Source organism: Cryptotermes secundus, unplaced genomic scaffold (genome assembly GCF_002891405.2).
Source record: "Cryptotermes secundus unplaced genomic scaffold, Csec_1.0 scaffold825, whole genome shotgun sequence".
In the NCBI taxonomy this organism is placed as follows: Eukaryota; Metazoa; Arthropoda; class Insecta; order Blattodea; family Kalotermitidae; genus Cryptotermes; species Cryptotermes secundus.
In genome coordinates, this window is record NW_019738888.1 from 40,702 (window position 1) to 55,966 (window position 15,265).

Genomic DNA, 15,265 nt, shown 5'->3' on the forward strand with positions numbered 1-15,265 from the left:
AATAAATTCCTGTTTTTATGAATTCCAAAATTTTATTGGCATTTTTCACAACAGCCCATCAATGAACACTATCCTAGACCAGATCAATGGAGTCCACATCCTCAACTATTTCTTCAAGAACCATCTAATAAAATTTTCCTTAATTAAGTTATTGCCTTATATAGACAGCCTGACAATGGATTTAATTATCTTTCAAACATGTCCTCGTCCTCATCCTCCTCATCCTCATTATTCCATTCATTACATGACATGCAGACAGTATATTTACGAGAATTACATATGTTGGTAAAAGCATTTATGTAGCAGGCTTTTTGCATCTATGCACTACAATTTATATTCTTTATGGTTCAACTTATTTCCTACAGTTACAATGTCTCATTCCTGCCAACTCTTGACTTATTATCAACACAGATATTTGGTAAACAATGGTTATATACTCCTACTTGTATTTCAGCAGTACCGCAATTTTGGAACTATTCTGTCTTAAGCGTCCCACTCAGGCGATTCATGCCATTCAGTTAGTTAGCATTTCTTAACCTTTCACAAAAGCAAACTGAAAGTCTCATATCTTATTAGATACTTCTGTCTACAAATATATTAATCAAACCAGGTTTAGACTTTGTCTTATTAGTCAAAGCTCTCATCTATAACATACATCAATTAATATATTAACTATTGTGTTAGTGTTGTTATTTTATGAATGAATGTAATTAATTTGCTTACCAAGGCTGCTTTCTGTAATAAAATGAAAAAGTTAATTGTTTATAATAAATAGAACAAATTTCTTAAATAAAGACTCATCTGTAACATCAATATCTGACACAATTCTGAATATTTAACTGAATATACTACTTATAAAACATTATTTTATCCCACTGTTACACGCAATCTACATAAGAACAGGACAAAGTATATTCATAGACTATATGTGAAACAACAAATTTGGCAACAACTACAATGGTGTCTCATGACTCAGTTAACATTAAATTTTATTAAGTTGATCCTTCACTATAGTAGCTTCCTCACAGGCTTCATTCCTTATGGATGCAACCATTCTCAATCAGCAACTTGAGGTTCTCATGCCATTATGAACCCCACACAAGGTCTTCTGGGTTGTAACACCGTGTACTTCTCAGAGAGACCTACATTTCTAAGGAACATATTTCCTCCATATTCTGGGTCGAAAGTATGCCAAGCAACAAATCAGCAGATGTAGGCAACAAGCCGAAATTGGTTTCTTGTTTGGCGTACTCTCTGACCTTGAAGATGGTGGAAATATATTTCTCCAAAATATAGGGCTCTCTCCAAACTACACGTCATCATAACCCAGAAGACTATAGTCATGGGTTTCTGTTTACCTCTGTGAGTTAAGGGTTTCCTCCTCTCTCAACTATCTCATTTACATACTTTACATATTTTTAACATGTATCAAGGAAATCAAAAACCGTACCCCACATCTAGTCAAGTTTTTGAAATCTCCCCCTGGCACAAGTCTCCTCATTTTATAACAATTATTTGTAATATTCTTCCTCCATTCACCAAAAACTGTTTATATTACCACTACAAATATGACAGCCATATGCAGTAGAGCATTTTGCTGAAAATATATTTACACTGTATATCCTTCCTTGCACTCAATTTTGTGTGTATCACGTGTTGATACTAAAACCAAGAAGGTGGGGTAAAGACGAATGTAACTTTTTGAAAAAAAGTATTTGATATTTGCATATTTTCTTTAAAATGGGATACAACTCAATGAAATTAAATAGAAAAGGAAGAGGAACGCTGGAAAGATATAACAAGGATTAATAAATACAGATTATTACTCCGTTTGTACTGCAGTGTCCAACATATGCTGTATGATGGTAGAACAATAGGCAGGTGTAGGGATTGTCACCAATCTGGCAAACACCCAACATCTCTCAGTATAATTACATCTATTTTCCAAAGTTCTAAATCAATTCCTAATATTTCTTTAACCTCCTCCCCAGATACAGGTAAAGACTAACCCACACTCATTTTACTCTATTAGACAATTATCAGTCTTCTTGTAATTAATTTGATAATATGTGCAACTTCTCTGTAAATTATCTAGGAATAGTGTATATCCCCAGTACTCTTATTATAATACTGACTCTTCTTCTATCACTAATTGTATTTTAGTGGGGGCACTGAGAACCTTCTTACGAAACTTCTCAAGACTAACATCTGTTCCTTCCTATCAGGGGGTGTCTACTCCTCCAAAGGTGAAGGAGGATATTCAAGTATACTGCGTCAGTTTAACATGGTGTTTATTATTTTTTATATGGATATAATTTGACTGATAGATGTTAGAAGTGAGGTTCCTTTTTATTAAGAATACCATGCTATATGAAATCCATTTAATGATCCAATTGAAAACTACACATTTGGGATGTAATAACATACATACCTGATCAGGCGAGAGGGAACTATCTGCTGATGCATTCCTTTCCTGATTTGATGCAGACTTTTCAGTTTTGCATGCAGTATGATAGTCCACCTTGGTTTTGTTCACTTTTGCTAACAGCTTTGACCATGGTTTCTGAGCCTTTTTAAACGAGTCTTCCATTTCTTTTCTTTCTTTTATTTGAATCATTGACTGAAAAATAAAAAATCATCATAGCTGTGTAAATGAAAATATCATAACATAATTGCTACAACATTAACATTAACATCAAGGTTTTGGAAGAAATAATTACTAAAAGACACATCAACAAAAACAAAAAACTCTGTCACTATAGAATTTATGTTTTCAGACTAATTAAATTATTTCAAATACTTTCACAGTACAGTAGACCCTCATTATATCACACACTGATATATACAAATACATATACAAGGGTAAGTCAATAAGTAAGTTACAAATGGATATAGAACTTAAACAAATAAGAGCACTGACTTGAAAAATGCTTTTAGTTCTCAACAGAATCTCCCTCTACATTGAGGCACTTGTCCCATCATTTCACAAGCCCCGGAAAACCAGCAATATAAAATTCTTTGGGCTGTTGTCAGAACCAGGCGGTGACTTCCCTTTCTACAGCTTCATTGTCAGGAAAATGTTCAGCTGATGTGTACGAGGGCCGAACAAATGGAAGTCACTTGGAGCAAGGTCGGGGCTATACGGAGGATGCTAGAGGACTTTCAACTTGAAATTTTGCAGCATCTCATTTGTCTTGTTTGCAGTACGGGGACGTGCTTTGTCATGCAAGAGCAACACGCCTTTGGTGAGGAGTCCTAGTCACTTCTGTTGAATGGCCTTATAAAGTTTCCTGAGGATGTTAGAGTAGGAGTTGGCATTTATGGTTTGTCCTTGAGGCTGGAATGCAGTGAGCAGTATGCCTTCGTGACCCCAGTCACCGCCTGGTTCCGACAGCAGCCCAAAGAATTTTATGCTGCTGGTTTTCAGGGGCTTTTGAAATGATGGGACAAGTGCCTCAATGTACATGGAGATTACGTAGAGAAATAAAAGAATTTTTCAAATCAGTACTCTTATTTAAGTTCTATATCCATGTATAACTTACTTATTGACTTACCTACGTACATTCAGATATACCATGGCTTTGATCATGCCCCCAGCATCATTACATAGGTTTTAGATCATACAAATTTCTATGAAATGTTTCACTTACAGCATAAAATTCTATAATAGTCTTCACTGTTGCAGCGTGAAAGTACAGGTGGCTAAGTCCACAGTCTGCTATGAATGGGTTGCAAGTTTCTGGTTCTCTAACCTTGGAATTATTCTCTTCAAACAGTAAAATTTAATGAGCACCCCTTTTACCTGTTCAACCAAAGTCTGATACGTACCTTAAATTTCATGTACATATTTTAGCCACTATATAACTACTGAATACATAATAAAACTGATGCCAAATTAAACAAATGTCAATTTCCTTTATAATACAGGTACTGAAGGTGCCCCTGTCCCCCATCCTCAAACACTCACTTTGTATCGAGGGTCTACTGTACACATAACTGCTTCCATGTTTAAAATACATGAAATGTGCACATATCCATCAGGACTTAGTAGCTAGTGAAATGCATTGTAACATACAGCAAAGAAGTATAGAGAAGAAAGCTGACACAAATTTTAATAGTTCCACTATAAATTAATTTTTCTATTTCACACAGAGTTAAACCAAATCTTGTATGATAATGTAAAAGTTTTATATGCCTACAGAATAAGAACCTAATGACAGTTCTAATGAATACGGTTGAAAGAGAAATGTAGCCAGGTTACAGATTGAAATCTGTGAACTTTCCAATGTCAGGCAGGTGTTCTACCACTGCAGCTACCAAGTGATCACATCCTCAGATGGGGAGTATTCACTCTGGTTTTCTGACGTTAGGTCACTACATCACAGGAAGTTGCCACAAAATGTTTTTCTAAACAAACATGCTTTTCAAATATGTTCATAAAGAGAAATAGCAAGAAACACAAATATGCAGGCCTTACACAGGACTGAACCTGTGCACCCATATTTCAAAGGGTGTCATGCCACTGTACCTGAATCCACACAGGCAAATCTGTGCCTGTTCTGCGCTGCACGGGAGCAAATCAAAATTCAGTAGCATGATATCATTACAAAACAGTTCATTTTCTTCATCTATACAATTCTAGTATTACCAGAATCATTAGACTGCCAGCAAACAAATCAATGTGTGTTCATCTAACAAGTTCAATCTTAGTTCTATAATGTACATTAGTAAAGTGTGCTTACTGTCTTTCTAATGATTATGGCTAATACTCAGGGCTCATATTCACTTTGTTTGTGTTATGTGGATGAACCAGATTAATTAATGATTTTATAGTTACACAAAAAATGATATTTAAAAGAGAGCAACAACAAACTGTTTAAAGTTCTAAAGCAAACAGTATAAAGTCTGTCTAGTCATACTGTTACTGTCTGTATTTTATACACGTATATGGTAGAACAGTGTAAACTTTAAATCAGACAATTAGTACAGACAAATGTTCCCGAAGAATGAAAGAACAAACAAAAACATAAAGACAAACTAACATTTTTAAATTACTTCATGGTAATGGACACTTCATTTCAAAGTTTGAAGATATCTGAGGACTCTTAAATTGAATAATTCTGAAATACACTTTCTGAAGATGTAATAAAAGACATTTTCATTCATAGTACTTTCTGGATTCTTAAAACTAGAGACTAACCAAATGTGAAAAGAACTTAATAATGGAAGAAATAAAAGAGTGAAGTAAATGAAAAATATTCCCAACCAATGAAAGAATGGCTGACTACCTATGTTGTTAGCCTTTAAACCTGTCAATGCACTACTATCTATATTATGATGATATGTCATCATAGCAATGCAGTTTGAAGGAAGAACTGTGCATTCTGTAAAACAACGTCCAGCCTTCCATGAAACAAGAAATTATTGTTAAATAAAGTCAAACTCATCTTGTCACTATGTCAGAATATTTAGCGATGTAATTTCTTTGATTTGTTTCATTCTGGTCCGTCACACTAACAAATTACAAAGACAAAGCAACTCTATCCAGTGTGACTATTGAAGTTTTCACTACTTAAAAATTTAACACCCTTACATGTTTCGGGCCCTATAGACCATCATCAGAGGGACATCGATACTTTTTTTGAAACTATTATCACAATGGGTGTTTTGAGTGTTAAAATACATATACATACAATATTTGTAACACACAATACTACTCTGTTCAAAAAGTATGCGACCTTCGGCTGGGAAAAGAAAAGTTCTGTATCTGGGTGGTTACAATACCTAATTTCCTTCAAAGTAGGCCCCTTGTGACTCCACACACTTAGCCCAGTGGCCCTTCCATCGCTGGAAGCAATTCTGGAAGGCTTCTTTTGGAATGGCGTGCAGCTGCGCCATTGCATTCTGTATGATGTCCTCGCGGCTGTCAAAACGGCAGCCTTTTAGCGGTGTCTTCAATCTCGGGAACAGCCAGAAATCACAAGGAGCCTGGAAAACCTGTGGAATGCCTTGCTTGGCCAGGAAACCCGGGATCAGGTGTGATGAATGAGCTGGGGCGTTGTCATGATACAGCTGCCAGTTACGTGCGTCCCACAGCTCCGGTCTCTTGCGCCGAACTGCATTATGAAGATGGCGGAGGACTTCTTGGTTGTACTCCTTACTGACAGTCTGGCCTAGTGGTGCGTACTCATGATGCACAACACCCCGGTAATCGAAAAAACAGTCAGTATCACCTTCACATTGCTCCGAACCTGTCGTGCTCTTTTGGGCCTCGGGGATGTTGGATGCTTCCATTGTGATGCCTGGACCTTGGTTTCCGGGTCATATCCATACACCCATGACTCGTCACCAGTGATCACAGTCTTCAGGAACTCAGGATCCCTGTTGCACTCCAGCATGTCCTGTGCGACCTCAAGGCGGAGTTGTTGCTGCTCCGGTGAAAGCAGCTTGGTCACAAATTTTGCCACCCCTCTTCACATGCCCAAATGCTCAGTTAAAATTGTTTGCAGAACGTCTGCTGAGCCCAACCTCATCAGCAACTTCACGGATGGCCAAACGACGGTCCTCCATGATCAGTGTTCACACTTTTTCAATGACATCAGCATTTTGGTTCGTTGACGGTCTCCCGGAACGCTGCTCATTGTCTGCCTACATACGGCCATCTTTAAAGCAGTTTAACCACTCTTTAAATTGAGTGACCCCCATTGCATCATCGCCGAAAGCCTGCTAAATTTTGCAAATTGTTTCTGCTTGGGTATCCCAAAGTTTCTGACAAAAACTTAATGCAGTATCGCTGCTCCAAGCGTTCTGTCATCTTGAGCGACACGACAATGTGACGAACACGTGTTACACCACTTCGCTATATGGCAGCCACAGACGCATCCGGCAGTGTTGCGAGTCAGCAAAAAATCACGCATGCGCATGAAAGTCCCTTCTACCACTACGCTCAGTTTCCCCACCCCTTTGGCCATTACTTACAGCAGAAAAAATAAAGTCGGATACTTTTTGGACATACGGTATATACAAAATCCAACTTTTCCACAACTACAGCAGCTTTCTTGGTATAATAAAGTTTTTAAAACTTTGTTATTTAAGTTAAAATTTATAAACCAAGTAGGTTCATGTCCCTCCTCCTATCGTCTTTCTTGATGGGGCTGATCTTGTGCCGCCAGTAAAAACAACACAGGACGATACCAAGAATCTCCTTCTCAAGATAGACAGGTGGAACAAGATTATTACACTTAAATAACAAAGTTTTAAAAATTTTAAAAACTTTAATATACCAAGAAAGCTGCTGTAGTTGTGGAAAAGTTGGATTTTGTATATACTGTGCATTACAAATATTGTATGTATATGTATTTTAACACTCAAAACACCCATTGTGATAGTAGTTTCCAAAAAAGTATCTATGTCCCGCTGATGATGGTCTATTGGGACTGAAACATGTAAGGGTGTTAAGTTTTTAAGTAGTAAAAACTTCAATAGTCACACTGGACGGAGTTGTTTTGTCTTTGTGATGTAATTTCTGTTATGAAATTCTTGATAGTCATATGTTATCTTTACTTTACTCTGTTTTTCGTTTCTGTTAATAGTATGAAATGGAACTGAAGCATTAAATAGGTAGCAATACATCACATTTGACTTGTGCTCACAGAGAACACATGTTTCAAAGTCACTGGCGCTTACTGAGAGGTTTGTGAAATTACACCCAAACAATGGAAATAACTGAGTACTGCACCTCATCATAAGTTGCTGAAGCATCTTCCTATATATCTTCCTGGTCTCATGATATTGACGATATAAATTTTAAACTTCTTTTCACAGACTCAGAGCATTGTAAGAAGTTTAGAACTGCCATTACACATCCCAAGGATGATATATCTTGCATAAACAATAAACTATTAATGATGGCTGTGTAATTATATCTTTATACAACAAAACTGCACTAATGCCCTGCAAGACTACGGTAACACAATGTGCCAACAGGAGGCAGCATGGGCTGGTTACAGGTTGTATTAATTGTACCAGATGGTGTATCTGCCAGCTATAGTCTCTGTCATCAGCTGTTGACATTTTCATGAAAAATGTTTATTTAGATGAGATTTTTGAAACCTATATTTTGTATTTATTCAGTATTGGACCAGAACATATGTCGAACCTCTCATATATAATAAAGATAGTATTTAACATTTTTCTAAAGTTTGGTATTTTCTTGCAGCATCAGCATTGAAACTCATCACACTGGGATTCATTTTGCACAAATCCAGCATAACTGAATCAAGTACTTGAAATATGCACATTGAGGACTAACTTTAAAAGCTATCACACAAAGTTAACTTTCACAGCATTTATATAGCATTCTTTCATAGCATGAGTACAGACATAATATCAGGTTTAATTTTGCACATATCTTGTATCAACTGGCCGTGTATATGAAATATGCATATTGAAGTTTAATTTTAAAAACTCGTGTGTAAATGTCACTCTTTTGAACAAGAATAAAATACTAAAATAAACTGCATTAAAAGACAGAACAAAGACAGTCTCTCTACCTTGTGGTATGTATCTTTCTGCCATGTTTTAACTTGTTGCATGACATCATTGCAGAGATTGTCCCTGACCTTCAGATGCAGGTCACACAACCTGTCTGCCTCACCTAAAACTCCCTTCCAGGCTGCTTCTGTGGTCCCATACTCAGGACCTAGTCAAAACCAAGACACATGTTGTATTTGCATTGAACTGATGGCTAGTCTACAAATGAACACTATTTATAAACAAACTCTGAACTACACATTCACTGGTTTCAATACCCCTAACTAGCAACTACAAATGACTTGTTAATTTCAGAAACACAAGCATCTTAATTTCTTAATTCAGTGAGTAAACAGCTACAGGCTGAGGGGATACAGTATGAACTTTGGCTTAACTTTTAACACTAGCATGGCGGTTCACACAAGTTTTTTGCCCACATGAATTCTTACAGAAAGACAGCTGGCCTACAATATTGCCATGCTGTGTCTGTGTGTGTGTGCACACACATGCACGAGTGTATGTGCATGTGTGTTCATGAACCCCAATTTCAATTTTTGAACCACTCCACGGGGTTCATAACATTCAGTAAAATATAATGAGAACAACAGTAGTATTATTTTAATGCTAGTGGGGTGGAACTAAGTCCCTTGTACTGCGGCCCCTTCTGGCCTATTGCACCAGCCCCAGATGATAGGTGAGGGTGATTGTGGAGCAATTGGTGGAATGAAGATTGGCAGGGGAAACCGAAGTACTCAGAGAAAACCTGCCCCAGCGCCACTTTGTCCACCACAAATCCCACTTGACCAGACCTGGGATCGAACCCGGGCAGCCGCGGTGGGAAGCCAGCGACTAACCGCTTGAGCTATGGCGCGGCCCTAACAACAGTAGTAAGTAACAGATCTATGGGGCTAAAAATATATGCAATAGGAGTTTTGATCTGAAAGTCCTTGCTTATTTATTACATGGACATGAAAGTGCTTTACAGTCTTTTCTCTCCCTATTTCGGTATTGTGAAGTAACGGCGCAACGCTCGGTAAACACCCCGACCCCCTCACCTGCGGTGACGTAACAGGGGACACCGAAGTTGCTATGCAGCAATAAGCAACTCTCGGCAACGTTGCCCAGCAACGCCTTTGTAAACACGGCGGGGAGTCCGTGCAACGACTGTTGCTAAGCAATAGGTAAACACGACGTTAAGCAACAGTGGTACTTATCACGTAACTGTTTTCTGTGTTGTCCGTGCCGAGGCTAAATAAGGAGCAGCGAACACTCTCCAGGAGTAGTGAGTGGTTAATCAGAGAGTATTGAGCCAGTTACTAGAGAAAGAGTAACTAGTTAATTGCAGTCTAGTATTTGTGATACTGCCGATGGCAGTAATTGTGAGATTGTAAACTGTGTGACTGTAAGAGCGAATGTGCAATAAATTCGCCATATCCAATATGGCGTGAAGTTATTTGTCGCGTTATACACCCAACACGTGACAGTATTTTAGAGCAAGGTATTTTGCGTAACAGAATATATGAGATGTCTTCAAATTATAAAAATAAAGTCATGACTTTGAACTACAGAGCTGAGAAAAATTTATTTTAAAAATCAGATTGAACGTGTATATAACAATGTTTTTTTTTACCAATGGCTGAAGCTCTAGGGGTAATAACAGAGCAACATACTAGCAATGTTATGCTATGGGTACATTCCACTTGTTCTTTACTGGTTTGGAGACAACCAGACTTTCAATGACATGAAGGGTGCCATCACAAAACTGTAATTACATTATTCTGACCCACAGATAAACACATTTTCACAGGGATATATAAAGTACCTAAAATATTTTCATGCTGAGGAACTCCAAATTTTAGGGGTATACTGCGTAATTTCCTCCTTAAATGAGAAAGCTGTGTTGTAGTGGTGTGCAGCTATGAGCACAAATGTTAACAATTTGAATTTGTTACGAATGTAATGGTCTAATTTCACATTTCGGGTACCACATACTCAAGACTTCCCAACACATATTTAACGCTGTACGGCACCAGATTTTGCTGCTCTATCCTAACGGTACAACTTATGTAAATGCCTAACGATAGGTTAAGGCATGGTTTCTGAAATGTAAGTCTCAACTGATTCTAAGGGAACTCACTAAGTTATGAACAATTGCTTAAAATATGGTTGTATCCATGCAGTAGTGTAGTTAGTTGAGGCACTACGCTAAAAGCTCGAAAGTCGTGGGTTTGATTCCCGATGAGGTCATTGAATTTTCTTTTCTTCAGTTTACCTAACCCTTTCAGTCGCACTATGGCCCTGGCGTCAACTCTGCCTCTAAGAGAAATGAGTACACAGGAATCTTCCTGGGGGGTAAAGAGTGGCCGGCATGTAAACACCGCCATTTGTGAGCTGACTGCCTAAAACACGTGGGAGCCTTGATGTCTCACAACCCTATGGGGCTTCATGCCCTGTTACAAGGATAGCTTTACCTTACCACACGAAGTTCTGGAAAGTCAATAAGGTTTAATATACGTTCTTTGGAAATAGTAACTGCTACATGTAAAGCCTTCTGCCAGTTTTTCGTGATTGTACAGGTGTATTTCATAGCTTGCTGAGAGATTATAAAGGTTGTAAAAATATTTCAGTTCCTGCCATCACTGTGCAGCCTGACAGGGACAGAGTGCAGCAGTGTGCTTTCCAATGACCAACATACGAGTATATTGGGGGTGGGGGTTTGTGTAGATTTATACTGAGGAAAAGCCCAGGTAAAACTATGGGTAAATATATGTACTTAAAATAAGACAATGAGAGACTAACAAGAGTCCAATCTTTTTCCTTACATAGCATACTGTCTACTCTCTGAAAGGAGTGAAGTTTTAGTAACACAATAAAAAACTTTTCAAATACACCTAAGACCACTACAAAACAAATATATTTAAACCTTCTGGATCAAAAAATTCTTCAGAAGCACTGGGTTTTTGGACTTTGTCCATCATTTGGTATTCACCTCCCTTCAAACTTAGTTTCAAGTCTGTGCATGCTTTATCAGAATTTTTACTGTACATTTTTAAAGTTATCTCCCTCTGTCAAAACCTGGTCTCAGGCATTTATATAGTTGTAGTTATAATGACATAGGCTGTCTGGTGATTGGGGTTATCTCTTTTTAAGGGACCCTACCGAGTAGGTGTCTCCTCTTCACCTGAGGATAGAAATAGATCTAGTTTCTGAAACGTTAGGCTCTCTAGGTTTTTAGAATACCGGACAATGGACAAAGCCCAAAAACCCAGTGCTTATGAGTGTTATACACCATCGTCAGAACCCTTTAGAATCTACTAGAATCGACCAAAAACTTTTGAATGGATTGGCTACTAGGAAATTGGTTTCAAATTTTACAAACATTTAAATACCTTTTTCAATCAAGTCATTCCATTTTTTTGACCAACCCTTCAAGCTCTTTGCATATGCCTTCTCAATATCTGCTCTTTCTTGAATGAGGGTCATAAGGTCATTACACAGTCTGTATCCATCTTCAATACGTTTTGTTGTTCGCTTATAGTTGCCAGGTTCCCAGAATGAGTCGCTGGTTGCTATCAGCATGTTGTCGTCACTGTGGTGAGACATCTTTACGAATATTCACCCCACAGTCCACCTGGAAAAAAAAGATACTGTATCAGCTAAAATTTCAACACCACTCTATATAATTTTTCAAGGAGGTATGTCAACAAATTTAACTTTCTATATGTACTGCATGTCCTGTTTCATCATACTCATTTCATCCTGCCTGCCAGCAATTTCAATTCTGGGATATGATAGTAGTACTTGTACTGCAGGAAGATTATCTGAAAACCACCCACCAACTATTCTGCTTGTCTGGCAAAAGGAACACACACTATTCACATCACACATTTCAATTGATGACACAGTCGAACATTATAACTTCTTTCCAACATAACTGTCTGCGTAAAAAGATTATGAAACTGACAAAGAGGCCAGGGCCCAACAAAGGACTGTAGAGCCATTGATGAATGAATGCATTACATTTTAATTCATATTTCCATTCCCATCTAAGAAACAGGTTCGAAATATTCTGTTACATAATTCTAATTTCGCTGGGATTTTTGTGAGGGTATAACGCCTACCAGATGTTAGGTCAAACTACATCTTACTTTGAAGAAAGTCGTTCTCAGCTGCTACAGCTGCAGCTACAGCTATCTGTATTCGCACGCAATTCAACTACTCTGAAGATGGAGGCGATATGTTCCTCCGAAACGTCGGTTAAAACCAAGAATACACGGCGCCAGATCCGAGAAAACGACTTTTTTCATAGTCATCGCCGTGAAAACCTCAAAACTTACATACATCTTACTTTACTTCAAATTTTTGACTCTATACAGATTTTTAGCCAAAAAGTCCATAGTTCATACACAGCAAGCTGTCACCCCGGTATCGGGTAGTAAAGGACACGAGTTCAACTGTCTGCCAGTCCTGATTTCGGTTCGCATATAAGAAATTATGGACAGGGAAGCAACGTGGAAGCGCGTTTCGGTCGCCGTGGAAAGGTGTTTACCGACAATTGTCTAGAAATGGACAACTTTACTTCTGAAACTATTCAGGCTTTCAGACGTCATGTCACAGTATGTAACAAAGTAAATGCCATTCTGTAATGTAGAATTCTGGGTTGCAATTAGGGCATGAATCCGTAACCAGATTGGAGCATGGTTCTTCGTAACGCCGGAAGAAACATTATTCATAACGATGCTTCAGTGCTTTCTCTCATCAATGTCTACATATTTAATTATTCAACATTTTACGGTAGCTCGATGAATTTATGAATTACGATTGTTTTGAAAACATGAGACTAACTAAAGGGCACACCAGAACTAGCTGCAACTATTCTGCTCTTCCAGCTAAAATTGGGAAAATTATGTAGGGAAAATATTCATTAATTATAACACTCCATCAATAGAAGTCATATAATCTTCAGTTAATTTAGCTTACAGGAAAAAGATGGGTCTCTACATCCTCATTCATGTTTCCGCCTTATTAGTAGACAACCTATACGACACACAAGATAGATGGGTGGCGGGCGGAACAGATATAACTGTAAAGGAGTAATTTTCCAGTGAAGGTTGTATTACAAGCGCTAAAACACCGTTAATTATCCAGACTCTTCCAGTTTATAAAACAGCAGCGCATCTTCGTACGAAGTTCCATGTATGGTCACTGCGTTTATCTGCTTCCTTGAAAAGAGAGTCACTAGACCTAAACCATTTAAGGATACACTGTACTCCTTCTCGCTACGATAGAGCCAAGAAACTCAGTGTAAGAACCTTTTCAGGTTAATTTCATAGTTACGATACTTCTATCATTAATGGTTGCACTTGTTTATACTTCCGGCTTTTTATCCCGCATGTAATATTCCCCTTTACCTACCGCGATACATCCTCTGAATTCGCCACACAGAATTCCGTCACTCGTCCACTAGTTTCCCCCTCTAATGCGACATAAACATTAAAATGACACTTTATTTTATTGCTGCGACACGTTTCGGCTATATAAGGCACTGGAGACGGGAAAAAGTGCAAGAGTGATGCATCAATGCAACAGGATGCTGAAATATAATATTATGAATAGAACTCCATATTAAAAGAAACATTCCTGTGCCAACTTGTACGTTCCTTGTGGTTTTCTGTCTACAAATATCATTGTGTTCAGTGGTTAAATGAGTGAAAGAATGAGAAATCTTAATCGTAATATCTGAGCACCTAATTTAAATTGTAGGCTTGCTAAATATAGTGTTTCTTACGTTCACAATGGCTGCCAAGATCTATCCCTGACCCATATAAAATATTATCAGAATATTGAAGTTATGGAGGTAAGGTCTCCCACATGTTCTAATTTTCGCAACAAATGGAGGTCAGTGAAAATTTTCACGCATCATACGGGGGGGGGGCGGATTGGCCTCACAGTCTACCTTTGTAGTCGTAATTAAATAAATGTTTCCGTTCCCTCCGGGGAGGGGGGTAACTTTACAGTACACAGAATGTACTTCCGAAAATCGGGGAGACTTCCGGTTCTTTTACTTTAATCCAGCGGTTATGCAGGGATTTATCTTGACCTGCGCATATTTCTCACAAGCGTTTAAGTAGTCGTCGACAATTAATAATAATTTCGCGGGTTTAATACTCAGAAGAATAATGTGATGACCGCCTCTGTGGTCTAGTGATCAGAGTTCCTGGCTACAGATCCAGAGGTCCGGGTTCGATTCCCAGCCCTACAGATTTTCTGAAAGTAGTAGGTCTGGAACGGGGTCCACTCCGCCTCGTGAGGATAAATGAGGAGCTACTTGAATGAAAAAGTAGCGGCTCCGGTCTAGAAAACCGAGATTAATGGTCGTGGGGATTCGTTGCGCTGACCACGCAACACCCTCTATCCGCTAAAAGTTGGCACTAACTTCGCCGACAAACGGCGGTCGCTCGGTCGCTATAGTTCGCTTGCGGACTTAAGCGACGGAGTTTTTTAAGGGCAATGTGATGATTGCCATTAAAACTTTGAAATATGGTACCTCCTTTGAACTACGTTAAGCTGCCGATTTCCCTTGTTATGTGGGCCTTATGGGCCCACGCACATTTGCTGTATCTAAAATAAATAAACATAAATTTTAAAATCTATCCGTCTTCAGGAAACTTTGCAGAGATGAGATACACTATCATAACTGTACGATTCCCTACTTCCCAACGGGACGAGGGCC

The 15,265-nt window shown here is 38.4% G+C and overlaps 1 protein-coding gene across 5 annotated transcripts in view; it reads right to left on the bottom strand.

The window, feature by feature from the left end:
• Positions 1–15,265, bottom strand: part of LOC111871282 (protein kinase C and casein kinase substrate in neurons protein 1) — a 157,392-nt gene that overhangs the window by 20,654 nt on the left and 121,473 nt on the right. For 4 of the 5 annotated variants that reach the window (XM_023864270.2, XM_023864271.2, XM_023864274.2 and 1 more), the window contains exons 2-5: positions 11,922–12,163; positions 8,553–8,701; positions 2,432–2,620; positions 724–735 (exon numbers count right to left, since the gene is read on the bottom strand). In XM_023864270.2, the coding sequence (XP_023720038.1) occupies positions 724–735; positions 2,432–2,620; positions 8,553–8,701; positions 11,922–12,135 (564 nt within the window). In that variant the 5' untranslated portion in view covers positions 12,136–12,163. The remainder of the gene's footprint in view (positions 1–723; positions 736–2,431; positions 2,621–8,552; positions 8,702–11,921; positions 12,164–15,265) is intronic. The other variant, XM_023864272.2, reaches the window with a different exon arrangement.